Genomic DNA, 22,541 nt, shown 5'->3' on the forward strand with positions numbered 1-22,541 from the left:
GGCCTTTTTATTTCCAGGCTCTGGTTACGGAGATGCTTAGTCAGACGAAACGTGCCTTTGTTGTCTTTGTTCTCGGCAGAGAAACGAGGAGAATGATATTAGCTATTGACCAGGGACTTGCGACTGAGCTATGCAAAACTGCGAAAAGAACCAACAGCTCGCACGTAAATAGATGACTCGCGTCCAACGTTTTACAACTTCCTTTTCCAGTCCTTGCCTGCATTATACATCATACGCGCCAAAATGGCGGGGTGGAATCGAATATTAAGTAGTCGAATGGAAAGGCTGGATCTCTTGCAAGAACTGTGCTCAAAGTCATTCCTCATGCGCGACCCAGGGCCGCCAGAATTTCCAGCCTTCGCGAACCTCTTTCGCAAGCCGTCTTCGGGTCCCGGCTACGCCTACTAGCCTCTCTATCCCCACAGTCCCTTCAGCCATCAAGAACTTCTCCTGGTCGATTTCTTCTCCACCCTCTTCTTCGTTGCCATTGTGGAGCACTGCCGGCCATAGGATGCCGACGCCATCGCCGGCAAGCGTCGTCTCGAACTTTTCGAATCCTTCGTTCTCAAGCTTGACCTCGAGAGAGTCCAAGATCTTGTGTTTGAGCCTTGTACCGTTCGAAATGATCGACGCACTACAGTCGGCTTCGGAAGAGATGTCCGATTCGTCAGAAGAAAGTTCGTGGGCGCCGTTACTGTGGCCGTTTGTGAGCGCCGGTGGCTTGGGTTTGATAATGGATATTGCGCAGCCTCCACCGCCAGCGCCGGTAAGCTTTGTCCAGCCAATGCCAGTGTGGTCGATGAGTTCTCGGACTCGCTCAAGCTTGGGGTGTGAAACTCCGAGCGAGACGAGCAAGCCGTGATTTATAGTCACGAGCTCGCCGAGATGCTTAAGTGAGGCATGCGATGTAGGGTCGAAATCTGGAGAGTTGAGGAGCTGATACGCGGATTCGGTGACCATGCCAATCGATTCGAGGATGTTCTCCGCAAGTGCAGGGTGGAGTGTCCTGAGAGTGCCGACTTTGGCGACCTCGGTCGCCGTACTTCTAGATTGCCGCGTGTTGACAAGAAGTAACGGGAGCTCTGGGAAGTTGTGCAGTGGCTCAACGCGGGGCGGCTTGCCCTCGCCCATCCTCTGGTACAAAACCGCTTTGCCACCTGACGATACTGTGTTGTCGATGCCGGAGGGGTTGCCGTGGATGCACATCTCTCCGACGAAAGCCCAACGGTTGATGCGTTCAATGTTCAGCTCGCACTCCTGCGGCGGCTGGTCTTGGTGAGGCCCACTAAGAGCGCGGATCTGCATGAGCAACGCCGCACTCAAGCAGACCGATATGCTGGCACTGCTGCCCAGGCCAGCCCCTATTGGTATTGTGGAGCGCAGTGTGTATGTGCAGGGCGGAGTCTTCCTCGAGGCCAGCGAAAGGAAGAGGTAGAGGAAGGAGCAAGCCGAGGCATGCTGTATCTTGCGTATCGATTCGGGGGCTTTGGGCGACACTTGGTCGATGAAGGGTTGGATAGCGGCCACGAGGTCGGGGTCGAGCGACGTGACCAGATCGTAGTAGTATTTCTTCTTCCCTGCTTTGGAAAAGGCCTCCCAGGGGAGGTCGTCGATGTTCCACGTGTGTTCCATCTGTATGTCGGGGAAACGCAGCTGCACGGTCCGATTCGATTTCGACAGGAACGAGACGTGCAGATAGGAGCGGAGCGAAATGGCGGCAGCGATTGCAGCCTACACACTGTTAAACTGGCATCCTCGCGTCAGTCTGGCGTCTGGTGTACCTTGCCGTGCACGACAGCGTGCTCTCCATACACAATGACCTTGCCAGGCGCCGACACCATGAAGGGAGGCATCATCGGCGACGACTGCTTCCGCTTCAGGGCGGGCGCGACGCCTGCTGCGGAGGCGGCGAGGGAAGGCATCTTGGGAGCCAATTGCGTGCGCGTAGAATCGACCGGGGAGTGTTCAGGTGTGTGCGCGGACTGAGACGTCGAGCGCGGCTGGTGTGTGACTGCGGTCCAAGTCAGCCATGACTTCGAAGTTGCTGGTGCTCCCACGGCAAGACTGACGGGGCGAAGCGAAGTTGGCCCTGCGAACGCTGCCGTTGACTGCCATGCCCGTGGACTATAAGCGAGGGTCGGCGGGTGCACAAGACGCGGGGACCAGAGTGCGCGGGCGGGCTTTCTTCAGGAGGCGTTGAGCGCTGAGTACCGGCGCCCGCGACATTCATTACATAGGCGGCAGGCCTGATGGCCGATGGCGCGCTAGCCTTGCCTCCAAGCCGCCATGCAGGAACGGTCGGAGCGACCCCTGCACTCCACAAAACGCTGCCTTTCTGCGCCCGCCCTATGGCTGCGTCCGATTACCAAGACATCTCACTGCCACATGGCGTCGTCATACAGCTGATCGCTGCCCACGCGAGCTGCAGCTCAAAGAAACGCAAGGCTTGTGTGGGCACGCATGCGCGTTGGCAACAATAGTAAGCAGAGCACCTGTTCCACGGCCAACTCTAGACCCTCCGAGCGAAGGCCCGCTCAGCTGCGCACCATCGACCGCCGACGTCTGTTGATCCCTTTGCACCGCTCCAACGACGACATGTCCGAGATTCGTGCATGTGCATGCAAGTCTCGTGTTGTCGCCGGAACGCGGAGCTCACCGGCAGACACAGCCTCGACAGCAACGCAAGCATCGTCGCCTTGTTGCTCGCTGCTCGCTGCTCGCCCACACGTCCGGAGGCTGCACTTCACAAAATGTGCCGATGGTTTCGCTTGAACGTCCCGATAGTGGCTTGCCTTCGGTGCTTTCAACCGCCTATCAATATGTCGGTATATAACAAATAAAAGCTTCCTAATCCTCATGCAACAAACAAACACCCCGAAACTCCTCGCTTATGCACATGATGAAAGCAATCGTCTTAGAATGACTACGCTACTGGAGTCTTGATCATAAAAATCTAGACATGTGCGTTAGTGTTGCCATAGTCTCAAAATGAACGTGTGCACATACCTCTTTCAGTGCCTGCGGATCCATGCTTGCGCGCTTCTTCATCATGATGTGCCTGTGTCTGGCCATCTGCACACCTCTCGGTACAAAGCTAGGCGTGGAAGCGCCCGTCGCTGGTACCGAGGAGCTGGGAGTTGTGTCATCATCATCGCTCTCTGAGCTGGAATCGTCGGCGCTGTCCTTGGACTTCTTGGCCGCCTTTGCTGCCTTCTTCAGCGCCTTCTTGAGCTTCTTCTCCTCCTTGCGGGCTTTCTTCTCTGCCTTTCGTCTTGCCTTGTCTGTGAGGGGTTCGGGGTCGGACGCAGGTGTGGGCGCGTCATCAGACATAGGCTCGGGGTCGGACGAAGCTTTCTCCTTTTTGATCTTCTTGCTTGATTTATCCGCCTTCTTTTTCTCCTTCTTCTCCTTCTTGATCTTTTTGTCTTGCGTGTCTGCCTCGTCACGCAGATCCATGCTCTTCTTCTTACGCTTCAGCTTTAGCTCGCTTGTGTCATCTTCGGTCGCATCAGCCACCTCTCGCTTGCGCTTCTTGCCCACGCCGTCGTCGCTGTCCGGCTCCTCTTTGATTTTCGGCTCTGTTCCCTCAAGCTTGACTTCTGCCCTGGGCACAAGCTTGTCGCCGACAAGGAAGCCGCCGCTGATGAAGTTCATCGAGCCAAACTTCCTAAACACGTACGCTCTCTTCTCGATCTCCTCCCGCCTGGCCTCCTCTTTCTTGACTTCTTCTTCTCTTCCATTCAAACGTCCCAAGATGCTCTCCAAACCGGCGAGACCAAAGTTCTCTGCGCGCTCGCTTCCACGTTTCGCGCCCAGGCCCAAATTGTCATCTTTCAGAAACACACGAATGTGTGACTGCGAGGCTTGCGTGTAGTGCGCTTCGTGGGCGGCATCTTTGGCGCCGAGAGTGTCGCCAGACTTCCATCCCTGTGAGGCCAGAATCTTGTGACCGAAACGCTCCGTATTGTTCGCCCAGTGGTTGTTCTGAGGGTCGTTGGAAATTTTGGAACGACTGGTCAATGATTAGCATGTGTCAAAGGGGTGCAACGCTAAGAGCAGAGTTGCAGATCATCCGTACTTCTTTTGCTGTGCGAGACCCATCTTGACGGCTGGTGACTTTGGTCTGGAGTTGCTGAAAGATGAATTGCGGGAGTCCGCCAAAATCTTTTGGCGAGAGCGCGCTGCTAAGAGTTCGACCCACTTGTGGGGCAGACCCTGGCCACTTCCGACTTCAGCGGCAACACCAAAACACAGGACTCACTGAGAACATTGCCAAACGTTAATTCAAGCTGGACACCAGCATTTGACTCATCATAAATCTTTTGCGCCACTGAGTAAAACATTGAGAGGAACTCTCATCTAGCAGCATGTCGTCTCTGCGGACAGCCACGAAGTCCAACACTTCAACTACACAAAGTGTCTCACGTCCAGGCCGCAATGCCCGGAAGAGAGCCGACGAGAAGCCTGGTGAAGATGCTCGTCAAGACTGTGCAGACACGATCGAGGAGTCTGAAGATGTTGAAGCCGAGCCATCGCAGGGAACTGCAGTTCAGGACATGATCATTGGCAACCTCAACGCTGTATGTCGATGACCACTCATCCATGCGCAGCCGTCTAATAGCCAAATAGCAGAGGCAACGACATACTGTCAACAAGAAGAAAGTCAAAGAGAACTATAGCAGCACCGCGGCAGACTTGCAGAACAACATTACTGTTTTCTTTGACGCACATGAAAAAGAGGCGTGAGTCGCCGCCCAAGCCGACATCATGACCCTCATCAACTTCCACATGCACTCAATCTCCAACCCCTCCCAGTCACCACCCGCTGCAGCTCCGCCTATATCCTGCATCGTAATCACAGATGGCAGCCAGCAAATTGACAGGCCTCAATCACTGACACTGCAAACCCTCCCCAAGCGCTGGGCCGGCTAACACAAGCCACTAGAGATGCCGTACATCGCGCTCAGATGGAACGTCTTACCGATCTACTTGCCAGAAAGTCGACAATCGAAGCACAGATGATAGCCAAACTAACCAGCCTCCGTGCGTTGTACGACGCCCACTCGAAGGAGCTGACATCTGTTGTGGGCTCGCGAATCAAGGAACTGAAGTGAGTTGATGTTGTCGGTAGAGGTCTGGACAGCCAAGACGAACTTGAGTGTTTCATCGCTCTGATACTGGGCCCTGGCCCTGGACACTGATGGATGCTCTTGGCTGCATTTGTCCGGACTAGGACACGCAAAACTATTGTATTGAAGCGGTTAGGGAAATATCCCGAACAATCAAAGCATGGGAAGTATGATTCGAACGATCAAGCATAGAAAGCATGTTTCGAGCAATCAAGCATAGAAAACATGTTTCGAACAATCAAGCGTAGCAAGCATGTTTCGGATAATCAAGCATGGGAAGCATATTCCGAACAAGCAAGCGCGGGAAGTGTATTCCGAACAACCAAGATTTGGCTTGAGAGGTTCGTTGAAGGACTGACAGCGGCTTGGCTGCTCTCACCCAAACACGCAGTCTCCACCGCTATCTCTACATGAAGAAGAATAAAGGGCTTCCATAACAGATACCCACATGTACGCTATAACAACAAGCTCATCAAGGCAATATGGTGTGACCATTCAGTCTCTACGTAAATGAGGTATCATAAATTTCCAACTCAAGACCAATAAATCATCCCTGTCCGTGATGATTATTCACGTCGCCAAAAACGCCCTGCTATTCAATTATTATCATCTCCGATATTGAGGCAGCGCCTCACTGACCGGCCTTTCAGCCCGGCTCCTCACTGGCGTGATAGCTGCCGCCAATTCCTCGTCATCCTCGTCCAACATTGGTGCCGAAGGCGCAAGGTGCCCAGGAGCAAAATGCCCTCCGTTTATGCCGTTTACCGGAGGCGCTGACGGTTCTTGTGAGCTCTCGCCTTGCTCGTACGACTCGTGAGCGGGTGGCGCACTGCTCTCCATTTCCAACCTCCGCCGCTGCATTTCTTGCTTGTCGTCTGTAGCGGGGACATGTGAAGACGAGGGATAGTAATCTGGAGTCGCGCCTGGTGGGGATTGCAATGGAAGCGGTGGGAGGGGTTTGGAGTGGCCATCGACGCCATTCGTTGGTGGAGCAGATGGTGTCGGGTTCGCGTTGATGGTGAGTGAGGACCCAGTGGCAGGGGTCTGTGGCGCTTCTTCTATGGGCCCAGTTGTTCGACGAGTTATTAATGAGGACTGGATGGGCGTACGGAAACCTATCGAGGGCTCTGTTGACACGCGAAACGGTGGTGGAGGATGAGAAGGTGTGGATGAAGATGACACCTCAGGCAAATATGGATGCTCGGGATCGTCATCTTCTGGGAGCACTGGTGCAGATGGGGGTATGCCGTGTTGCAACCCAGCCTGTGTCACAGTGCCCTCAGCGGCAACAGGTGGATGCGATGGTAATAACATGGCTTCTGCTCGTCGCAGGATCTCCTTCTCTGAGAGACCCTCCTCCTGCTGTGCTGGTGCAGGTGGCGCGTGGTACGATTGGCCTGCGTCCAGACCACGATCATTGTAACCAGGAACTTCGTAGTACGCGGGATCATATCCGTAGTCGTAGTATTGACCATGCTCATCGTATCCGTAGTCAAACTGGTCGTAACTGCCTGATGCGTTTTGGTCGTCATACGATCCGTATGGTATTTCGTGAACGCCGTTGTGGCCGTTTGGCGGCAAATTCTGGGTCTGCTTCCGCTTACCGTTTCTCTCGCTATCTTTTGTACCCACTATAACTTCGAAAATGGATGAGATTACCCCTTTCTCACGTCGGATGCCGTCTGTGTCAACGAAGTTTCCACCCCACGTCGAGAACGTGTTACTTGCGGACTCATCACGACCCATGCCGCCTGGTGTGCTTGCTGTAGACGTTGGAACGGTGACTACACCAGCGTTAGAGACCATGCGATCCAGACCAGTGAGCTTCCCTTGGATGTCGACAACAACTTCGACATAATACTTGAAGGAGATCATAGCGCCGGGTACATTCGAGATTGTGGGGAACACATCGTCCGGCACTCTGACCGAGCACTTGATGTCTGCTGTAAGTGTCCTGGGATCGACGAACAATGGTGCAAACGATTGTCCCAAGTCTTTGCGGAAAGTATGACTTGAGCCTGCCGATGACAAGGAAAGACCACCGAGCCCTGTCCTAGATTTTGGATAGTATTCTTCTGTTCTCATCTTGTCGCCCTTGCTGCTTGACGCAATGGGCAGTGCAGGATGCATGTCCACTCTTGCCTGGCGGTAGAGTGTAACAATGACACCCTTCAGACTCCTGACATGTTTGTTGTGGTTAACAGTGACTCTGATGGGGATTTGATCGCCACTGAGAAAACCGCCTTTCAGAACGTCAATTGTGGCAGTAATGGTTTTCCCTTTGCCCGTTGATCGGCTGGCGGCTATGAAACCGCCTGCATCGGTGACCGTGTTCACAGATCGAACTCCGTATTCTGTACCTGAAGCCCCACTGCTGCTCATCTGGCTCGCAAAGCTTGTTTCACTTGGGGACGGACTACGAGGAGTGACGGTATCTTCATGCGTTCCGTTTTGAGACTCGGCTTTGGTCGCTAGTCGTGGAGTGTCTGCGACAGTGGGTGTAGGGGGGACACTGTCCGTTCTTGCAGTCTCCGGGCGTGTTCGAGGAGGTCTATTTCGCGTTCGTCGCGAGATAGGTTCCAGGGATATGACTCGAGGCTTGGGCTCTGCGATTGGCGCAACGTCGATGGTATCTCGGAGCGTGACCTTGACATCGCAGGTGGTTGTGGGCGACATTGTGGTCGGCCGGGTCAGAGTGGAGGTCAGCATGTAGCACACTGTGCCACGTTCGAACTAGAAGCATGATCAGCATCAGGATGCCTAGTGGGCAGATCAGTGCATGGTGCTTACGTCAATGCTGCTTGGCAAGCCTTTGGAAGGGAACTCCAGGTCAAAGTTGAAATGGTAGACGCCTTCGGCCAGTTTGCCTTCGCCGCAGAGGACTACCTCGTCCTCAAAAAGTGATACGAAGCCATTGCCAAAGTAGCATCCCTGCTTCTTGCCTTTGCCGGACCCCACGGTCGCCGAGTAGGTCTTGTAGGCATCGCCAGGCGCATTTGGATTCTTGAAGACCTGCGCGTAGCCGTGCAGCGACACAACCAGATGGGTGATGCGCAGCGGCTTCACGACCTTGATGATGACGGTGCCGCTGATTATGTCTCCGGGGACGTACTGGCGGTGCGGGTCGTCGGACTGGATGTAGAAGTCGGTGAAGTTGCGCGACTTGGAAGACAGGGGCGACTTCAGTCGCGACAAGAACGATCTGCCGGGCGCGGGGAGGTTGGAGGAGACGGAGTCGCGCTTCGAGCTGGACGTCATGCTACTTGCAACGCGCACATGCTGCGGCTGGCCGCGTTCGAGGTGGGGATGCCGCGAGCCGCACACAGCGCTGCGCGCACCGGACTGCGTACTGCGTATGCGGCGGCGGAGGCGGTCGGGGGCGCGGTCGAGCAGGCGTGTGGGTCGGGCCGGCGCAGCTGTGGTGTCGCAGGAGGAGCGGCGCGCGAGGATGCACGGACGGGGGGTGGGATGCGTTGCGGCAGGAGGCGTAAGGGGGCGAGGATGCGCTGCGACGGGCGGGTGCTGGAGACGGCGGCGCGGTGCGACTGCAGGCCGGGGGGGCAGCAGCGAGGAGCAGCGAGGAGCTGCGAGGGCTGGGGGCCGCTGCGTGGTCGGGCGCGGCGCGGCGGAGGTGCGAGTCGAGGCCGACACGCAGCTGTCTCAGGTAAACGGGGGCCGGTGGGCGGCGGCACAGCGACAACAGCGACGACAGCGGCGACAGCGGCGACGGTGGTCAGGGACGGGAGGGCGCTGGCTTGCAGTCAGCATTGTGGCAGCGACACGCGCCGTAGTGGCGATTGGCGTGGTGCGGTGCGGGTGTGGGGAGGATCGGGGCAGTGCTGCTCTAGCGCGAGGCACCGAGGCCGATCGCTGCTGGCGCTCCAGGGCACCAGGCCCAGCGTGCCAGCCCAGGGCCAGCACCAGCCCGCGCTCGCACAGGCCGTGGCCGCCGTGGGTGCCGTCAGGACGCGCACAGCGGGTGGCTACAGCTATGTACGTACCACTGGACGTTGCGAGCAGGCTCCAAGAGCTCTTGGCTGCCAAGGGCGATGCACCTGCAGAACACAGGGCCGGGTGGGCGCAGATCGCAGATCGAGCAGCTTGCGTCGGCGGTGGTGCGGGGGCAGCGAGGACCCGGGCGCTGGCTGGCTGGCTGGCTGGCTGGCTGGCAGACTGGCAGCGAAGAGAGAGCGGCGGCGGCTTCGTCTGGGGGAGGCAGCGTGAGAGAGACAGAGGCACGCCCGGGCAGGGCGCTCGATATTGGTCTTCTTCTCAGTGCCCTAGAGACGCACCGTGCCCCAGCTCACGTCTGGCGAAACGGGCAAGGCGTCTGGGATAGGAGCTGTTGGGTACTGCACAACTCGGACCCAAGCTGCTCCCAACGGCCAGTGACAGCGCTGCGCGCAGGCGCCTAACGCTTCCGGTCTTGCTCGCGGCCACGACGAGCCCAAAACAAGCGTTTGGACTTGCTTCGGCCCGCCGAGTCTGAGCGTTGCCCGAAACATCTGCGCGCTGGCTCCTGCCACATTGCCACACCCGGCTGCCTCTGCTGCTGCTGCACGCTTCCAGTCGCACTATCGCCGCCGCCCCTGTCACTCGACAAATGGGCCGACTCGCCAAACCAAGGTAGGTTGCGCGTCTGGGCCGCGCGTGTCAGCCAAACACCCACCGTGTTCGAGAACCCGGCCTGTCGTTACACGCGGGCTAAGCTTCGCCAAGCTCCGTCTCGATGCTTATCATTCCATACTAGTGGGTAGGTAGGTCATTCTGACACAGATCAACTGTTCGTACCGGAATGAGAACCGTTTTGCGCTGCCTCTGTCGATCCCGCTTCACCTTCCGGTACGCATCGTACGACGTGCAGGACGGGATGGCTCCAGCTGCTGTGTGCAAGCTGCACTGCACGTGTCTTCCTGCACCGTTCGGGCGAACTGGTGCCGACTGCCCCATCGTGCCAGAAGCTCCTAGTCCAATCATTCGCGAACAAGCTCGCTTTCTGTGACCATGAACTCCAATCAAACCTACTCTGTTGCGCAAGCTATAATATCACACAGAGTACAAACTAATAGACGGAATAGCCCTTCTGCTGCCAGTCTACACAAGCATATTGAACCTCATAGACTTCATTGTCAAGCAAGAGTAAGTCGAGGTAGTAGGGGCGTTCAGGCATTGCTGCTTGCAGTTATTTGCAAAATCCGAGTCTTCTTCATACTCACAATGCGGTGACGACCATGGTCGAGGTCCAACTTGTTGCCCTTCCCAGACCGCTCAGAGGCCAGATCAATCCTCAAGAAATCAGCGGTGAATGCGCGAGGCAAGTCAATCGAACACTAACACGGTTCTGATTAATGGGTACATCTGCCTCCCATGCCTGATCACCAACAGACCTCGTCCTGGGCTGAGCTGCAGCTTTGGTGCCCCATCTACCGCGGAGGGAGATCGCTAAACAAATCTTGGGGGTTACTATATAGGTCTTTCACTAAGAACGCGAAATTCGTGCTGAAAAGCTACTTTTTGGTCTGGTGGCCGGACAACGCTAGCAGACATGGTGCATAGTGTCGATGCTATGTTCGTCCCTGAGTATACAGAAGAAGTGGACAGCGAGCGCAGACCGCTTACTTGCCCAAGCAGCGCAGCTCATGTTCGCAGCGCTCTCGTCTCCTCAAAAAACGCTCCTTCGCGAAACACTGGGCCGCCGTGTCTGTGGGTAAATCGGGCGTGATAGGCTGAGGTGGCAGGAAATTCGCAGGGCTGCTGTCAGGGCTAGCCGGTTATGTCGCGCATGCATGATGACGCTCACCGCCGCCAAACCGCTCTTTGTGCACGCGCCTCTATAGCTATCGCGACCCTCGACTGTTCTATAGTTTTTGGTATGGCTACCACATACATCACTCGGCAATGACAGACCACAGTAATGACACCTGTAAGACTGGGAGCAGCGACACCTTCGGCACCGGCCACCCGCGCGATATCCGGCTTCAGCTTTACATCTCCGTGACGCTCGGCGTGGGGGCATTTCTACTCTTCTGTGTACGACGTTTGTGCTATGTTAAGTGACAATGCGCTTACCAGCCCTCATAGTTTTTGCGACCACGATGGAAAGGCCTATATGCTGCGCGCAAGAAGCAGAACAATCTTGCCACCTCGCTTCCTGAGCTTCCGGACACCTTCTTAGGCTGGATCATACCGCTATGGAGAATTACAGACGAGCAGGTGCTGGCCTCGGCCGGACTGGATGCTTATGTGGTATGCCGGTATCCCCAGGAACACGTTACTCCCAGCTGACATAGCTACAGTACCTTGCATTCTTCAAGATGGCCATCAAGTTCCTCCTTGTCACGTTGTTCTTCGCCCTTACCGTGATCAAGCCTGTCCACGACACACACCAGGAAAAGGAGGGCAAGAAACCGTATCTTGGTGGCGACGGTGACGACACGAACGAACAGCTCGAGATGCGCTCGGCTACAATCTGGTCGACGTTCGGTGGCCACGGTTACGAATACTACACGGACTATCTCTGGATGTATCTCGTCTTCGTATACCTCTTCACCGCCCTCATACTTTACTTGATTGTCTCCGAAACCAGGAGGATCATCGACATCAGGCAGGAGTACCTAGGCAGCCAAACGACTATCACCGACCGAACCATCAGACTCTCGGGCATTCCGCTGGACCTACGCTCTAACGATGAGATCAAACAGTTTATTGAAGATCTGGGTATTGGTAGGGTTGAAAGTGTGACGTTGTGCAGGAATTGGAAAGAGCTAGATGACAAGATAACAAGACGACAAACTGTATTGCGAAAGCTCGAGGAGGCTTGGACAGTTCATCTGGGAAGTAGAAGAGTTGAGCGCAGCTTGGAAACTCTTCCTGTGATTCAGCCTCTTCCAAATGAGACTGACAGCGGTGATCGCGAGGACAGCCGACTTCTCAACAACACCGGCGGAGAACCTCATTACGTGACCCCACATGCGCGTCAACGTCCGGTGGCAAAAGTCTGGTATGGACCACTAAAGTTGCGTTACAGGACAGTCGATGCTATCGATTATTACGAGGAAAAGCTTCGGAGGCTGGACGACGAGATCAGAGACTTGCGAAAGAAGGACTTTGAACCGACCCCGTTGGCCTTTGTCACTATGGATAGTGTGGCAAGTGCACAGATGGCTATTCAGGCTGTCTTGGACCCTTCGCCGCTCCAACTCCTTGCGAACAATAGCCCAGCTCCATCGGATGTGGTCTGGCCAAACACGTACCTCTCACGCAGTCAACGCATATTCCGAGCATGGACCATCACGTTTTTTATTGGAGTCTTGAGTATCTTCTGGACTGTTCTACTGGTTCCAATCGCTGGTGCGTTGAACACTTGCTCTATTGGAGAGGTTTTTCCTGGTCTTGCGAGGGTACTCGATCGGCACGAACTTTTACAGTCCCTAGTCAACACACAACTGCCGACTCTTGCGTTGACGCTGCTCAATGTACTTGTGCCTTTTCTCTACGACTGTAAGTTGACTGTCACAATGGTCTTCTTACCGCTAACGTCAGTTAGGGCTCGCGAACAAGCAAGGCATGATTTCACAAGGCGATGTCGAGCTCTCCGTCATATCGAAAAACTTTTTCTTCACATTTTTCAACTTCTTCGTCCTCTTCACGATCCTGGGAACCGCATCAAACCTCGTGGACCTATTGACGAGACTTGGGGAAAAACTGACAAGCGCCACTGAAATCGCTTTCGCCTTGGCCAATTCTCTTGAAAAACTTCTCGGCTTCTACACCAATTTTATCATGCTACAGGCATTTGGGCTATTCCCATTCCGCCTACTGGAATTTGGCGCACTGTCGTTGTATCCAATCTACCTCATTGGTGCTAAGACTCCTCGAGGTAAGAAAATGACATTCTGAACAGCAAAGTAATATGCTCACGATCATATCAGACTACGCAGAACTTGTCCAGCCCCCTGTCTTCAGCTACGGATTTTTCTTACCTCAGACCATACTCATCTTCATCATCTGCGTTGTTTACAGTGTAATGAGAGACTCTTGGCTGGTCATACTTACCGGATTGGCCTACTTTACCATAGGACAGTTCGTCCACAAGTATCAGTTGCTCTATGCAATGGAGCATCGCCAGCACTCGACAGGTAGGGGTTGGACGATGATGTGCGACCGTGTCATTATGGGTGTGGTACTGTTTCAGGGTACTGTTGCTGGACAGTTGGCTTTGAAGAAAGCATTCAAGCGGGCGATCTTGGTGGCACCACTCGCAATATGCACCGTCTGGTTTCTGTTCGTCTATGCACGGACGTATCGTCCTCTGATGAAGTTTATCGCTCTTCGAAGTCTGCGAGACCCTGAGCGATCAGATTTGGGCCGCGACGTCCAAGAGGAAGCCCTCCACCCGGAGCACGGCGGACGAAGAAGACCAGCAGGACGCCTCACTCTGGATGAAGCTCGGGAGAGGGGGATGAAGTTTGAAGTTCCAAGCTTGGTGATGCCGTGAGTTTACTCATACGCGTGGCATACAATCACTGACATTATGCACAGCCTGAGCGAAGTCTGGCTTACCAACAAGAACGCAAGATCTTCAAATGGATCAAACGGATCCACTCCTCGCAGCAGCAATGGAGGTGTCTGAAGTATTCTTCGCACACATTTTCCCACTTTGTGGTTGCATAGCGCCTTCCTGTACATGCTGTTTGTAACGACTTAGAGCATCAGCCTGTGGCGTTCCTTCTATCTCCATCGATACCCGAATATATGTTTTGATTCTGACGTTCTTGGTTTTCGCCGCCACTTGCTCAAGCTCACATCATCTCACGTCTCGTCGAGCGTTCCCATCGCCGTTCCATCGTTACGCTCTTTTGGACCATTCCTAAACAGCGACACCTATCCTGTGACTGTTTCTTACTCATTACAATCCATACATCCGATCTATCCTTGTATGTGTATCGCGCCACTGTGTTCGACCTCCCACTACGGGTGCAGCGACAACGTCTTCCCAGATTTACCTCTCGAGGGGTGTCGCTGGTACTCGATCTGAACCCGTTCTTCCTACAACTAATCTCGAGCCTCTTCAGATCGCATCGTTTCTCGAATCACAAAATACCCGCAGGCCTTCGCACAGTGCTTCTCATCCGCTGTGTAGCCAAATGCCCACAGCATCACAATGTGTGATCGAACCTTCACAATGCATAAGAAAAGACCTAAGACACACTGACAGCCAATCAACACTCCTTCCAACCAAAACCCAGGACGATCCAACAACTAGACGCTCTGAGATGCTCCATCACGTCTTCCCGCGCTCATCGCGTCCCACTCACAGCAGTGGAATCAGAACCCGAGTCTCCAAAACCGATTATTATAGGGGCGCACTTCTTTACGGGCGGCAGCTGAAATCGAAAGGCACCTTTCACAGAGTAGTCAATTCGTTCTTTGGCAATACCGTGGGGCAAGAAGTGAAAAATGCCAGTCCGCGAGCTCGCGATCGCTCAATACCATCCAGCTCTGGTTCACGACTAGGGTCCTCCTCCATCCATGGCTCGGTCCCAAGTCTCGACCTCATCTCGCCTGGCGCATTCTTATTCAGCGGACCCAGTCTTCAGTCTGCGGGGTCGTATGGCACCTTGACTCCTAGACATCTAAGCTTGACAGAATCGCTTCGAGACGCGCATACAGCCCGTCATATGCATTCGACTTCATTTTCCACCATTGATACTACTAGTTTCGGAGACGAGCTGCTCGAGCCTCTTGTCTGTAGGGGAGTGGTACGAAGTATGTCAGATGTGCTTCTTGGGATCGATACGCCAACAGAAGAACTCGAGAATCCTCTGATTGAGTGTCCTGACGGCGAGATTACTCTGGTAGAATCGAACCGCACACAATGGCCCCGCAGTACGGCTTCAGCAATTGAGTTGTTTCAGAACCTCGCAGTCACAGCACTCGTCTTACACCATTCTGATACTGGGACACGGGGAAGCCTGAAAGCGACTTGCCGATTCTGGTACAATACAATCAGCAACATCGCACCACCGCCTGTACGTCCGGCTTCTGGCAAGTTGCCTACAGAGATATTGCTGAGCATCTACAACTACCTTGACGCAAAGTCCTTCAACGCTGCTCGGCGAGCGTGTCGAAGTTGGATGATGGCAAGTCTGGACAAGAGTCTACTTAAAACGATGATACATCGAGGAGGGTGGCATAGTGGCAGTGAAAGGAACGGAGACAGCCTTGCAAACAGGTGTTTGACTGCTACCAGCAACGAGGAATGGATACTAAGCCGATATCTGTCACGTCAATGTGCTATGGCCGCCCATTGGACGGGTAATGGTGTTGATGAACGATCTGCCTTTGTGGAAAGCAGTGAGATTGACTTCTCGGAACTAGCCAATGGATTTGCCATCCAGAAAGGCCGGACCAGCTGCGCTCTGATATTTACTTCCAGCATATGTGGAAAGTACCTGCTAGTCGCAAAAGATACCCTCATTTATGTCTACGGACTGGAGAATGGTCTACTGGAGCCGATAGCAACCGTGGTTTGTCCGAGAAGAGTTCTTGCAATGAGTATGAACACTTCTGTGGGCCGAGATGCTGTTGCCGCTCTTCTGGAAGGTAGAATGGGTATGGTGTGCGAACTTCGGTACAGGCGCCCATATCCGGAGCCCAGCTCTGAAGATACATATATGGGAAGAGACGGAAATCTGCCTCAAATGATTGCTCGATCAAGTACTCCGGCTGGGCAAACTAACGAGCCTCGAGGACGAACTTTGCCTGGGGTGCCTGACAGCTTTCCATACGTTTCGGACACAAGTTCTGGTTCCTTCAATGCGATCGAATTGAAAGGACACAACCAAAGGTTCGATCTCGAAGAAACCGATGACGCCAGGACCCATGATCGGAATTTGATCAACCAAACATGGAATCTGGACCTTCACGGACCGTTGAAAGATCTTGGAGGTACATCAAGAATGATACCATCGGTACAAAGGACACCAATTGAAAGCAGTGCGTCTACCATCTACCGTCATCTTTGCTCCGAGGATGACCCACCGCGAAACGTCTCGATTTGTCCACAGCGCCGATGCGTTGCCTTTGGGTGCTCGGCGGGTATCGAGCTCCATTGGATTGATGCACTTACTGGACAGAGTCTCAGTCGATGGTTCCCTCTGACATCGCCGAGTGATCATCTGTACTTCCTATCACCTCGACCCGGATTTGAGTCGGCCAAGAAGTTGCGTCTCATCTCGAGTGCTGCGCATCCAGGTGATCGACCAGCCATCACCCGAAGACTGTTCAGCAGTGCGAATTTCAGCTCTTTTTGGGGTTCGTTCGGCTTCGAGGCGCGTTCTCGACAATTCCAGAGTTGTGATCACTATCATGCCATCCCTTTGAGTGACGGCCACCATGTGCTCTTTATCGACCCATCAACTGATCGACTGACACTTGGTTGTGATGCACCACTTGGTGGCCCTGTGAGGTTACTACACAAAGTGATATTGAATCCGCCGACGGAGCATATCGTCCCGCGAGTCTACACCGCAGCTGCTGACATGTCTTCTGGGGCTCGCGTCGTAGTGGCTTGTGGTAATATCATCATGCTGTACAGCATACCACCAGACGTTCTAGCTCTATCTAGACTGCAGCACGTGGCAGATGGCCAGGATGCGTACACCGACTCTCCATTATTTTCAACAGGCCGGCATCACGATCACTGGTTCAATTGGTGGGACGAGCCAGCCTTCAAGTCTAAGGATGAGCATGACAGCTCTATCTGGCCTGTATCGCTCTCTGGCACTGAGATCGGCAGACTGACCGACGTCTGCGAATTGGCGGTCCAGACTCGCCCCGATCTTCTAATCTGGGCTTTCACCTACACCTCGCAGTGCAAGACCTGGCGCCTGCACAACTATGTCGATCCGATTGCCAGGCCGACACAGTATGTAGGTGGAAGCGGCCTGGTGCACGACTCTTATAGCGTTGATGAGCCCAAGGATGTTGTCATGCTTGACACACCGTCTTCTAGCAGTGCTATTGACATCCAAGCTGAAGGGAACACATGCGAGAGGTCAGCGGCGGTCGAATCGGGCATGGACCGCAGTACGCCGGGCGTGTGGAAGAGGATCCCAGGGGCACTGGCAGTGGAAAATGATAGTTGGGTTGACACCATCGATGTCGGTGGCTGTGCAGACGCTTGGTTCGAGAGAGGTGGGGATGTTGTTACCTTGCACGAAGAGTGAGTGGTGTGAGATGTGCAATGTTGTATGTGGATCATGCAATGGACGTTACCCAGACCTAATTATTAATACCTACCTATTACTCATTACGCATTGTGCTGTTTTGTTTGACCACGAGTGCAGGTGTAGGAGGGAAGAAAGAGTGCAGAGATGAGCCGAAGCATATGGTATTATAATTACACTGAATTCTATCCTAGTCGCCATCGTACCGCCCAGACCTATATTATAAGAAATACAGCCCCATCAGAGCCTTGGATATGCATGCAATACTCTCATCTCTTTCTCTTTCTCTCATCCCCGTCTCAATGCCATGTGTTCGATCAATGAGCAAAGGGGTAGTCGCGTTGATAATTTTCCGTACAGGCCAGGCCAAGCAAATGAAAACGCCATGCAAATGCAGGTACCGAAACCAAACTCGCTCCATATCGCAGATTTACCTCAAAATCAACCAGTAAACATCTCCCATCTTCAATCTTCAAGCCATTAAAAATTTGGATTTGCGCTGCTAAAGGTTCAGTCCGCGTGTCAGGTCTTCCAGACCCGAGTTTGTGCTGTCTTTGCCCTTGCCAAACTTGCCCTTGCGGGCTGCCATGGAACCCCAGTCTTCCTCGTCATCTTTCTCTTCGACGTTGATTTGCGGGCTCTTCTTTAGAATGCCCTTGATGGTACCGGGCTTGTTGGCGCCGCCGCTGGTAGCTTGCAGCGTCATCGATGTGCCATTCGAGACTGCATCTGAATGGTTAGTAACAGGTCGGTACCGCGCAGAAAGGCCAATGTTTGAGCGCTCGGAGGGAGCAATCGACGGTGTGTATCCGGGACCTGGTCCCATGCCCATACCGCCCCCGAATGGGCGCTGTTGCGCGGACATAATAGACATGGGCCGATTCTGAGGAGGTTGCATACCATTCTGCATGCCTGGCACATTCAGGAACGAATTGTTGCCCATCATGTTTTGTCCCTGGCCCATCATCCCGTTGTTGAACATGGTGTTTGGCATAGCCATCGACATGCGAGGATCTTGCTGTTGCTGCTGTTGCATCTGCTGCATCTGCATTTGCTGGTATTGCATGGCCATCATCTGCTGCATCTGTTGATACTGCTGCATCTGCTGCATGTACTCCTGCTGTTGCTGCGGCATGAAGCCCATCTGACCCATGCCCATGCCCATCATTGGGGTGCCCATTGGGGAGCCCATCATCATGGGATTCATGGCGTTCATGTTCATGCCATTCATGCCGTTCATGCCGTTCATGCCGTTCATGCCGTTCATGCCGTTCATGCCGTTCATGCCATTCATGCCGTTCATGCCATTGATCGTTGGCATTTGCGGCATGCGCATGGGGTTCGTTGATTGACCTTGAGCGTTCATCTGACTTCCGAGCATGCCGGTGAACGGACCCTCGACAGGCTGCTTTTTGTTGGATGCACCACCCATGTATTTTTTCTTGGTCATGTCGCGCATCTGAATTTGATCAACGAGGGACGGCGCCGACAAGCCGGCATCCTGGTACATGAGCGGTGTTTGGCCGCCCATAGGAGCTTGTCCGTAGCCTCCGCCCATTGCATCGCCAGCGACAGACGCTGGGCCGCGAGGGAAGTTGTTGAAGCCCAACGACTCTCGGTTCGCGTGGTGCACCAGACCACCGCCGATGAAAGAGTTGTGTGGGTCCATCGGCAGGTGCCTGGCAAAAGCCGGGAGGTGCGATGCGCGGGCGGCACCCATGGCGCCAGCAGAGGCTGGTCGATCTGGGAAGGCGGAGGGAATAGCATTGACAGGTTGGCTAGGGTTTCGGTTGCGCGCCGCGCTGGGGAAGCCGTGTTGTGCAAGAATTCCGAGAGGAACATCCTCGTCCTCCCATTCTTCTGCCCTCAACGATGTCTCCGAGGGGAAGCCCATGCTGGACGAGTTGAAAGCATTGTCAACAATGCTCTCGGGTCTGCTCGGGTCGCCTGGTGCTGTTGTCGAGCGACGCATGGCTTCTCGGGCAAAGGACATTTGTTGGTTCTTCCGCCGCAGGACTTCCTCCTCCTCGCGTTTCTTTATCGCATCCTCTTCGTCTTCGTAGTCGTCATCAGAGCCGCTGTCTTCGGCAGGAGGGGCAGCAGCCCGCCTCTTCTGGTACTCGCGAAACTCTGCCTGAGACATGACGCGTGACCCTGATGCAGGCACAGGGCGAGGCGGGTTCGCCACGACAGGGGGAGCGGGCTTGGGGGCAGGCGCAGTCTGGGCGTGCGGCTTGGACGGCGGCGGGGCGAACATGTTGTCCTCGTCGTCGTCGTTGTAGGCAATGGCCGACGGCGGCAGCGGGGCACGCGGCGTGGCATTCGTCGAGGCGGAGCGTGATGAAAGGGGCGTCTCGAAGGAGTTGGCGGACGAGGTGGAGATGGAGGTGTTGTGCTCCTCGGGCGAGGTGCTGCCGCCGCGCATAAAGGGCTCGCGGGCGGCGTGGCCATTGCGGTCCTGGAAGGCGGCCGACGACTGCAGGTCGGGGCTGTCGGGGGCCATGGAGACAGGGGCGTACTGCTGATACTTGTGCGGCGGCGGGACGGGTGGTGAGTCGGTGTCGGAACGCGGCGAGTCCATGAGGTTGTCGGCTGATCCGCGGCTGTCCCAGCTCCTTAAGGGTGGCTCGATGTGTGTCTGTGGCAGGACCTTGATAGGCTCCGGCTGGAATGTGCGCTTTTCCGCAAGGAGCGAACGGCCCGTCGGCTCAGGCTGCCTCAACATTTCAGGGGAGGCCTTGCGGTTTAGTCCGGTGAAGATGTCGTCGAAGGAGGAGTCTTCTCCAAAGGACAGGTCTTGGTCAAGCTTGGGCGGCATGGCCGTGCTGGCGTAGCTCGAGGTTGTCATAGCGCGATCTCGCTTACCAAAGCCGAAGGGCAGGGAGCTATTATTGGGCGGCGCTCCTGAGCTAGTCTTGGGCAGGGCTGGCAGCGACTTCTTCGAGGCGAAATACGAACCAGGGGAGCTGCTGTGGTGCGGGATCTGCGGGCGAGGCACATTGGCAAACAGGTTGTCGTCCGAGCCCGTGTCGGTCGACGACGGCAGGGTCGAGGTGGACCCATGCTGGCCGTTAATGTAAGGACGCGATGTGGAAAATTGCGTCCCACTGCTGGACTTGCTGTCGCTAATGCAGGAGTCAGTGGCAGTTTCGCCGGCGCTACCGCAGGGGCCCGGTCTTACCGCTTTGAGGAGGCTGGAGATTCGTCTTCATACGAGTGATTGCGCGCGCGCGTGCTGGCGCTGCCGAAGCCGCTGAAGCGCGGGAACGCGCTCTTCTTCTCCTTCTCCATGGTCTTGCGCCGCTCCGTCTGCTTCTCGACCTCGGAGCGGCTCATCAGCCGGAACCCGCCCTCGGCGGGCGGCGGCGCGGCAGCCACGTCGGGGCTGGCGGGCGCGGCGGCCTCGTCCAGCGCCTGCGACGTCGACTTGCGGCGCGCTGTGAAGAGCCCGAGGCCCGGCTTGCCCATGGTGCCGGGGGGAGCCTGGGGGAGCCTGGGGTGCCTGGGGGCTGCGTGGCCGGCGGGCGGCTATGGCATCCACGGGCGGCGTGGAGCGCGCGGCGGGCAGTGGGCGGCGGGCGGCGGGCGGCGAGGGCGCGGTGCAGGCGGACGGGGGAAGCGAATGCGTGTGCGGCGGGCGGCGAGCGGTGCTGCGAGGGTCAGCGCCGGCAGTGGAGAGGCAGGAGAGGCGGCGGGCAGCAGGCGGGCAGCAGACGGGCAGCACGCAACAGGCTCGCGGCGGGCAATGGGCAGCGAGGGACAGCGGCCAAGGGCTCGCAGCGGCTCCGGCTGCACACTGACTGCACACGCAGGCTGCACACGTCTCGGGCTGGGGGCTCGCTGACGTCGCAGCGTCGCAGCGTCTCACGCCGCCGTCTGGCCGAGGGCTGGGTCGTCTGCACGGCTGCACGTCTGCAGGCCCGCAACGCTGGGCCGGGGAGGGCGCGCACTTACCTACGGGCGCGTCGCCGTTGCTCGAGGCTGATGGACGCAGCGCAGGCGGGCGGCGAGCGAGAGCGGGTGAGGGCGCGGAGGGAGACTCGCACGGGCGCTGCAGAAGACTGCCCAGGTGGAGGTGATGCTCCCGCCATCGAGCCAAAATTAGCGCGCCCGCCAGAATGCAAACGGCAGACTCGCTGCGCAGACGCCGCCAGTAAACACACGCCCGCCGCCGTGCTGGTCGTCCCGCCACCGCACCGCCGCGCCCACGCGCACCGCCGCCGTGCTGCATCGCAGTGCCCTGCCCGCTGCGTGCATTGGGTCGCGCGCATCCTCGCGTCCTGCGGTTTCAGCGGCCTCGTCGCCTCTGCAGCGTGTGCGACGCGCCGGCGTGCGCGACCTCCATGGCAACGGCACCCATGGCACCCATGGCACCCATGTTAGCGGCTCTGCTGCGAGCCTGCGAGCGCCGGCCACTTGCAGTGCACGTCGGCCTGCAAGCTGGCCTGGCTGGCCTGGCCTGCACCGCTCCACCGCACCACGGGCCAGCGTCGAGCAAAAGGGGAGGCTGCGTCCAGCCTGCACCAGCCTGCAATTGTCTGCAGGTCCGCAGGTTCGTGTGGCGCAGGCCGTCCTCGCGCCCAGCCTGCCCGCGGTCGCTTTCAGCAGCCCTCGCGGACCAACTGCCCTGTTGCCCTGTGCCACCACGTAGAATCTTCTGCTATAGCCCACGGCCTCTCGTTGCACGCTCGTTGCAGCCAGCACCGCCGCCCCTGTCGCCCGAGTAGGGCCTCTGTCCGTGGTCTTGTATCGATGCCGCCGGCAGCTTTGCCTTTCCCGCTCTCCGCCCACGCTTAACCCCCGCTTAACGACCGCTCTAACGAATGCTCTAATGAGCGGCACAGACTGCCCTCCCCAACGAGACTCGGCTCGCCGAGCTAAGTGCTTGGTGTTGACTTCCTGCCGTCTGCAGTGCCAACCACAGCCAACTGCGGCCAACTGCCACACCACACAATAAACACACCGCGACTCATACCCCAGACGGCGCGACGTCACTTTGAACAGTGCTTCTGCTCGCGCGCCTCTCACCCACTGAATCTCCCATGTGCTCCCGCTACGTAATCTGCTGCAATCCATGCTCCCATCCGTGTCGTTGCAGCCCCAGCCTTCTCCTGCACTCGTCGGATGCTTTTGCTAGCCGCATACCAAGCTGCACATGCTCCCGCGGCGGTGCGTCGTTGGA

General features: G+C 56.1%; 6 protein-coding genes across 6 annotated transcripts; 2 read left to right on the plus strand and 4 right to left on the minus strand.

The window, feature by feature from the left end:
• Window position 1: 1 nt before the first annotated feature.
• On the minus strand, window positions 2-2,221 carry C7974DRAFT_406169 (mevalonate kinase-like protein). The gene is made up of 3 exons (XM_046143123.1): window positions 2,070-2,221; window positions 1,782-2,011; window positions 2-1,731 (listed from the first exon to the last, which is right to left on the minus strand). Exons 1-3 carry the CDS (start codon window positions 2,113-2,115, stop codon window positions 316-318), a joined length of 1,692 nt encoding a protein of 563 aa, XP_045991568.1. The 5' UTR covers window positions 2,116-2,221; the 3' UTR covers window positions 2-315.
• A 525-nt stretch (window positions 2,222-2,746) lies between these two features.
• On the minus strand, window positions 2,747-4,234 carry C7974DRAFT_84027 (uncharacterized protein). Its single transcript, XM_046147353.1, has 3 exons — window positions 4,079-4,234; window positions 3,007-4,012; window positions 2,747-2,953 (listed from the first exon to the last, which is right to left on the minus strand). The coding sequence occupies exons 1-3, from the start codon at window positions 4,099-4,101 to the stop codon at window positions 2,924-2,926; spliced, it is 1,059 nt and encodes a 352-aa protein (XP_045991569.1). The 5' UTR covers window positions 4,102-4,234; the 3' UTR covers window positions 2,747-2,923.
• Window positions 4,122-5,234, plus strand: C7974DRAFT_84049 (uncharacterized protein). Its single transcript, XM_046147354.1, has 3 exons — window positions 4,122-4,580; window positions 4,633-4,742; window positions 4,946-5,234. Exons 1-3 carry the CDS (start codon window positions 4,368-4,370, stop codon window positions 5,112-5,114), a joined length of 492 nt encoding a protein of 163 aa, XP_045991570.1. The 5' UTR covers window positions 4,122-4,367; the 3' UTR covers window positions 5,115-5,234.
• Window positions 5,235-5,639: 405 nt separating this feature from the next.
• On the minus strand, window positions 5,640-8,588 carry C7974DRAFT_84007 (uncharacterized protein). The gene is made up of 2 exons (XM_046147352.1): window positions 7,920-8,588; window positions 5,640-7,862 (listed from the first exon to the last, which is right to left on the minus strand). Exons 1-2 carry the CDS (start codon window positions 8,385-8,387, stop codon window positions 5,736-5,738), a joined length of 2,595 nt encoding a protein of 864 aa, XP_045991571.1. The 5' UTR covers window positions 8,388-8,588; the 3' UTR covers window positions 5,640-5,735.
• A 2,374-nt stretch (window positions 8,589-10,962) lies between these two features.
• C7974DRAFT_369744 (uncharacterized protein) lies at window positions 10,963-17,359 on the plus strand (the record flags this gene model as incomplete). Its single annotated transcript, XM_046139951.1, has 9 exons — window positions 10,963-11,159; window positions 11,211-11,375; window positions 11,426-12,629; window positions 12,676-13,008; window positions 13,061-13,602; window positions 13,682-13,762; window positions 14,129-14,961; window positions 15,103-16,788; window positions 16,888-17,359. Exons 1-9 carry the CDS (start codon window positions 11,028-11,030, stop codon window positions 17,357-17,359), a joined length of 5,448 nt encoding a protein of 1,815 aa, XP_045991572.1. The 5' UTR covers window positions 10,963-11,027.
• A 140-nt stretch (window positions 17,360-17,499) lies between these two features.
• Window positions 17,500-20,765, minus strand: C7974DRAFT_406185 (uncharacterized protein). The gene is made up of 4 exons (XM_046143124.1): window positions 20,541-20,765; window positions 18,651-20,484; window positions 18,260-18,587; window positions 17,500-18,082 (listed from the first exon to the last, which is right to left on the minus strand). Exons 1-4 carry the CDS (start codon window positions 20,693-20,695, stop codon window positions 17,862-17,864), a joined length of 2,538 nt encoding a protein of 845 aa, XP_045991573.1. The 5' UTR covers window positions 20,696-20,765; the 3' UTR covers window positions 17,500-17,861.
• Between the last annotated feature and the right edge of the window lie 1,776 nt (window positions 20,766-22,541).

Source organism: Boeremia exigua (genome assembly GCF_020726555.1).
Source record: "Boeremia exigua strain MPI-SDFR-AT-0100 chromosome Unknown C7974scaffold_15, whole genome shotgun sequence".
Classification (NCBI taxonomy): domain Eukaryota; kingdom Fungi; phylum Ascomycota; class Dothideomycetes; order Pleosporales; family Didymellaceae; genus Boeremia; species Boeremia exigua.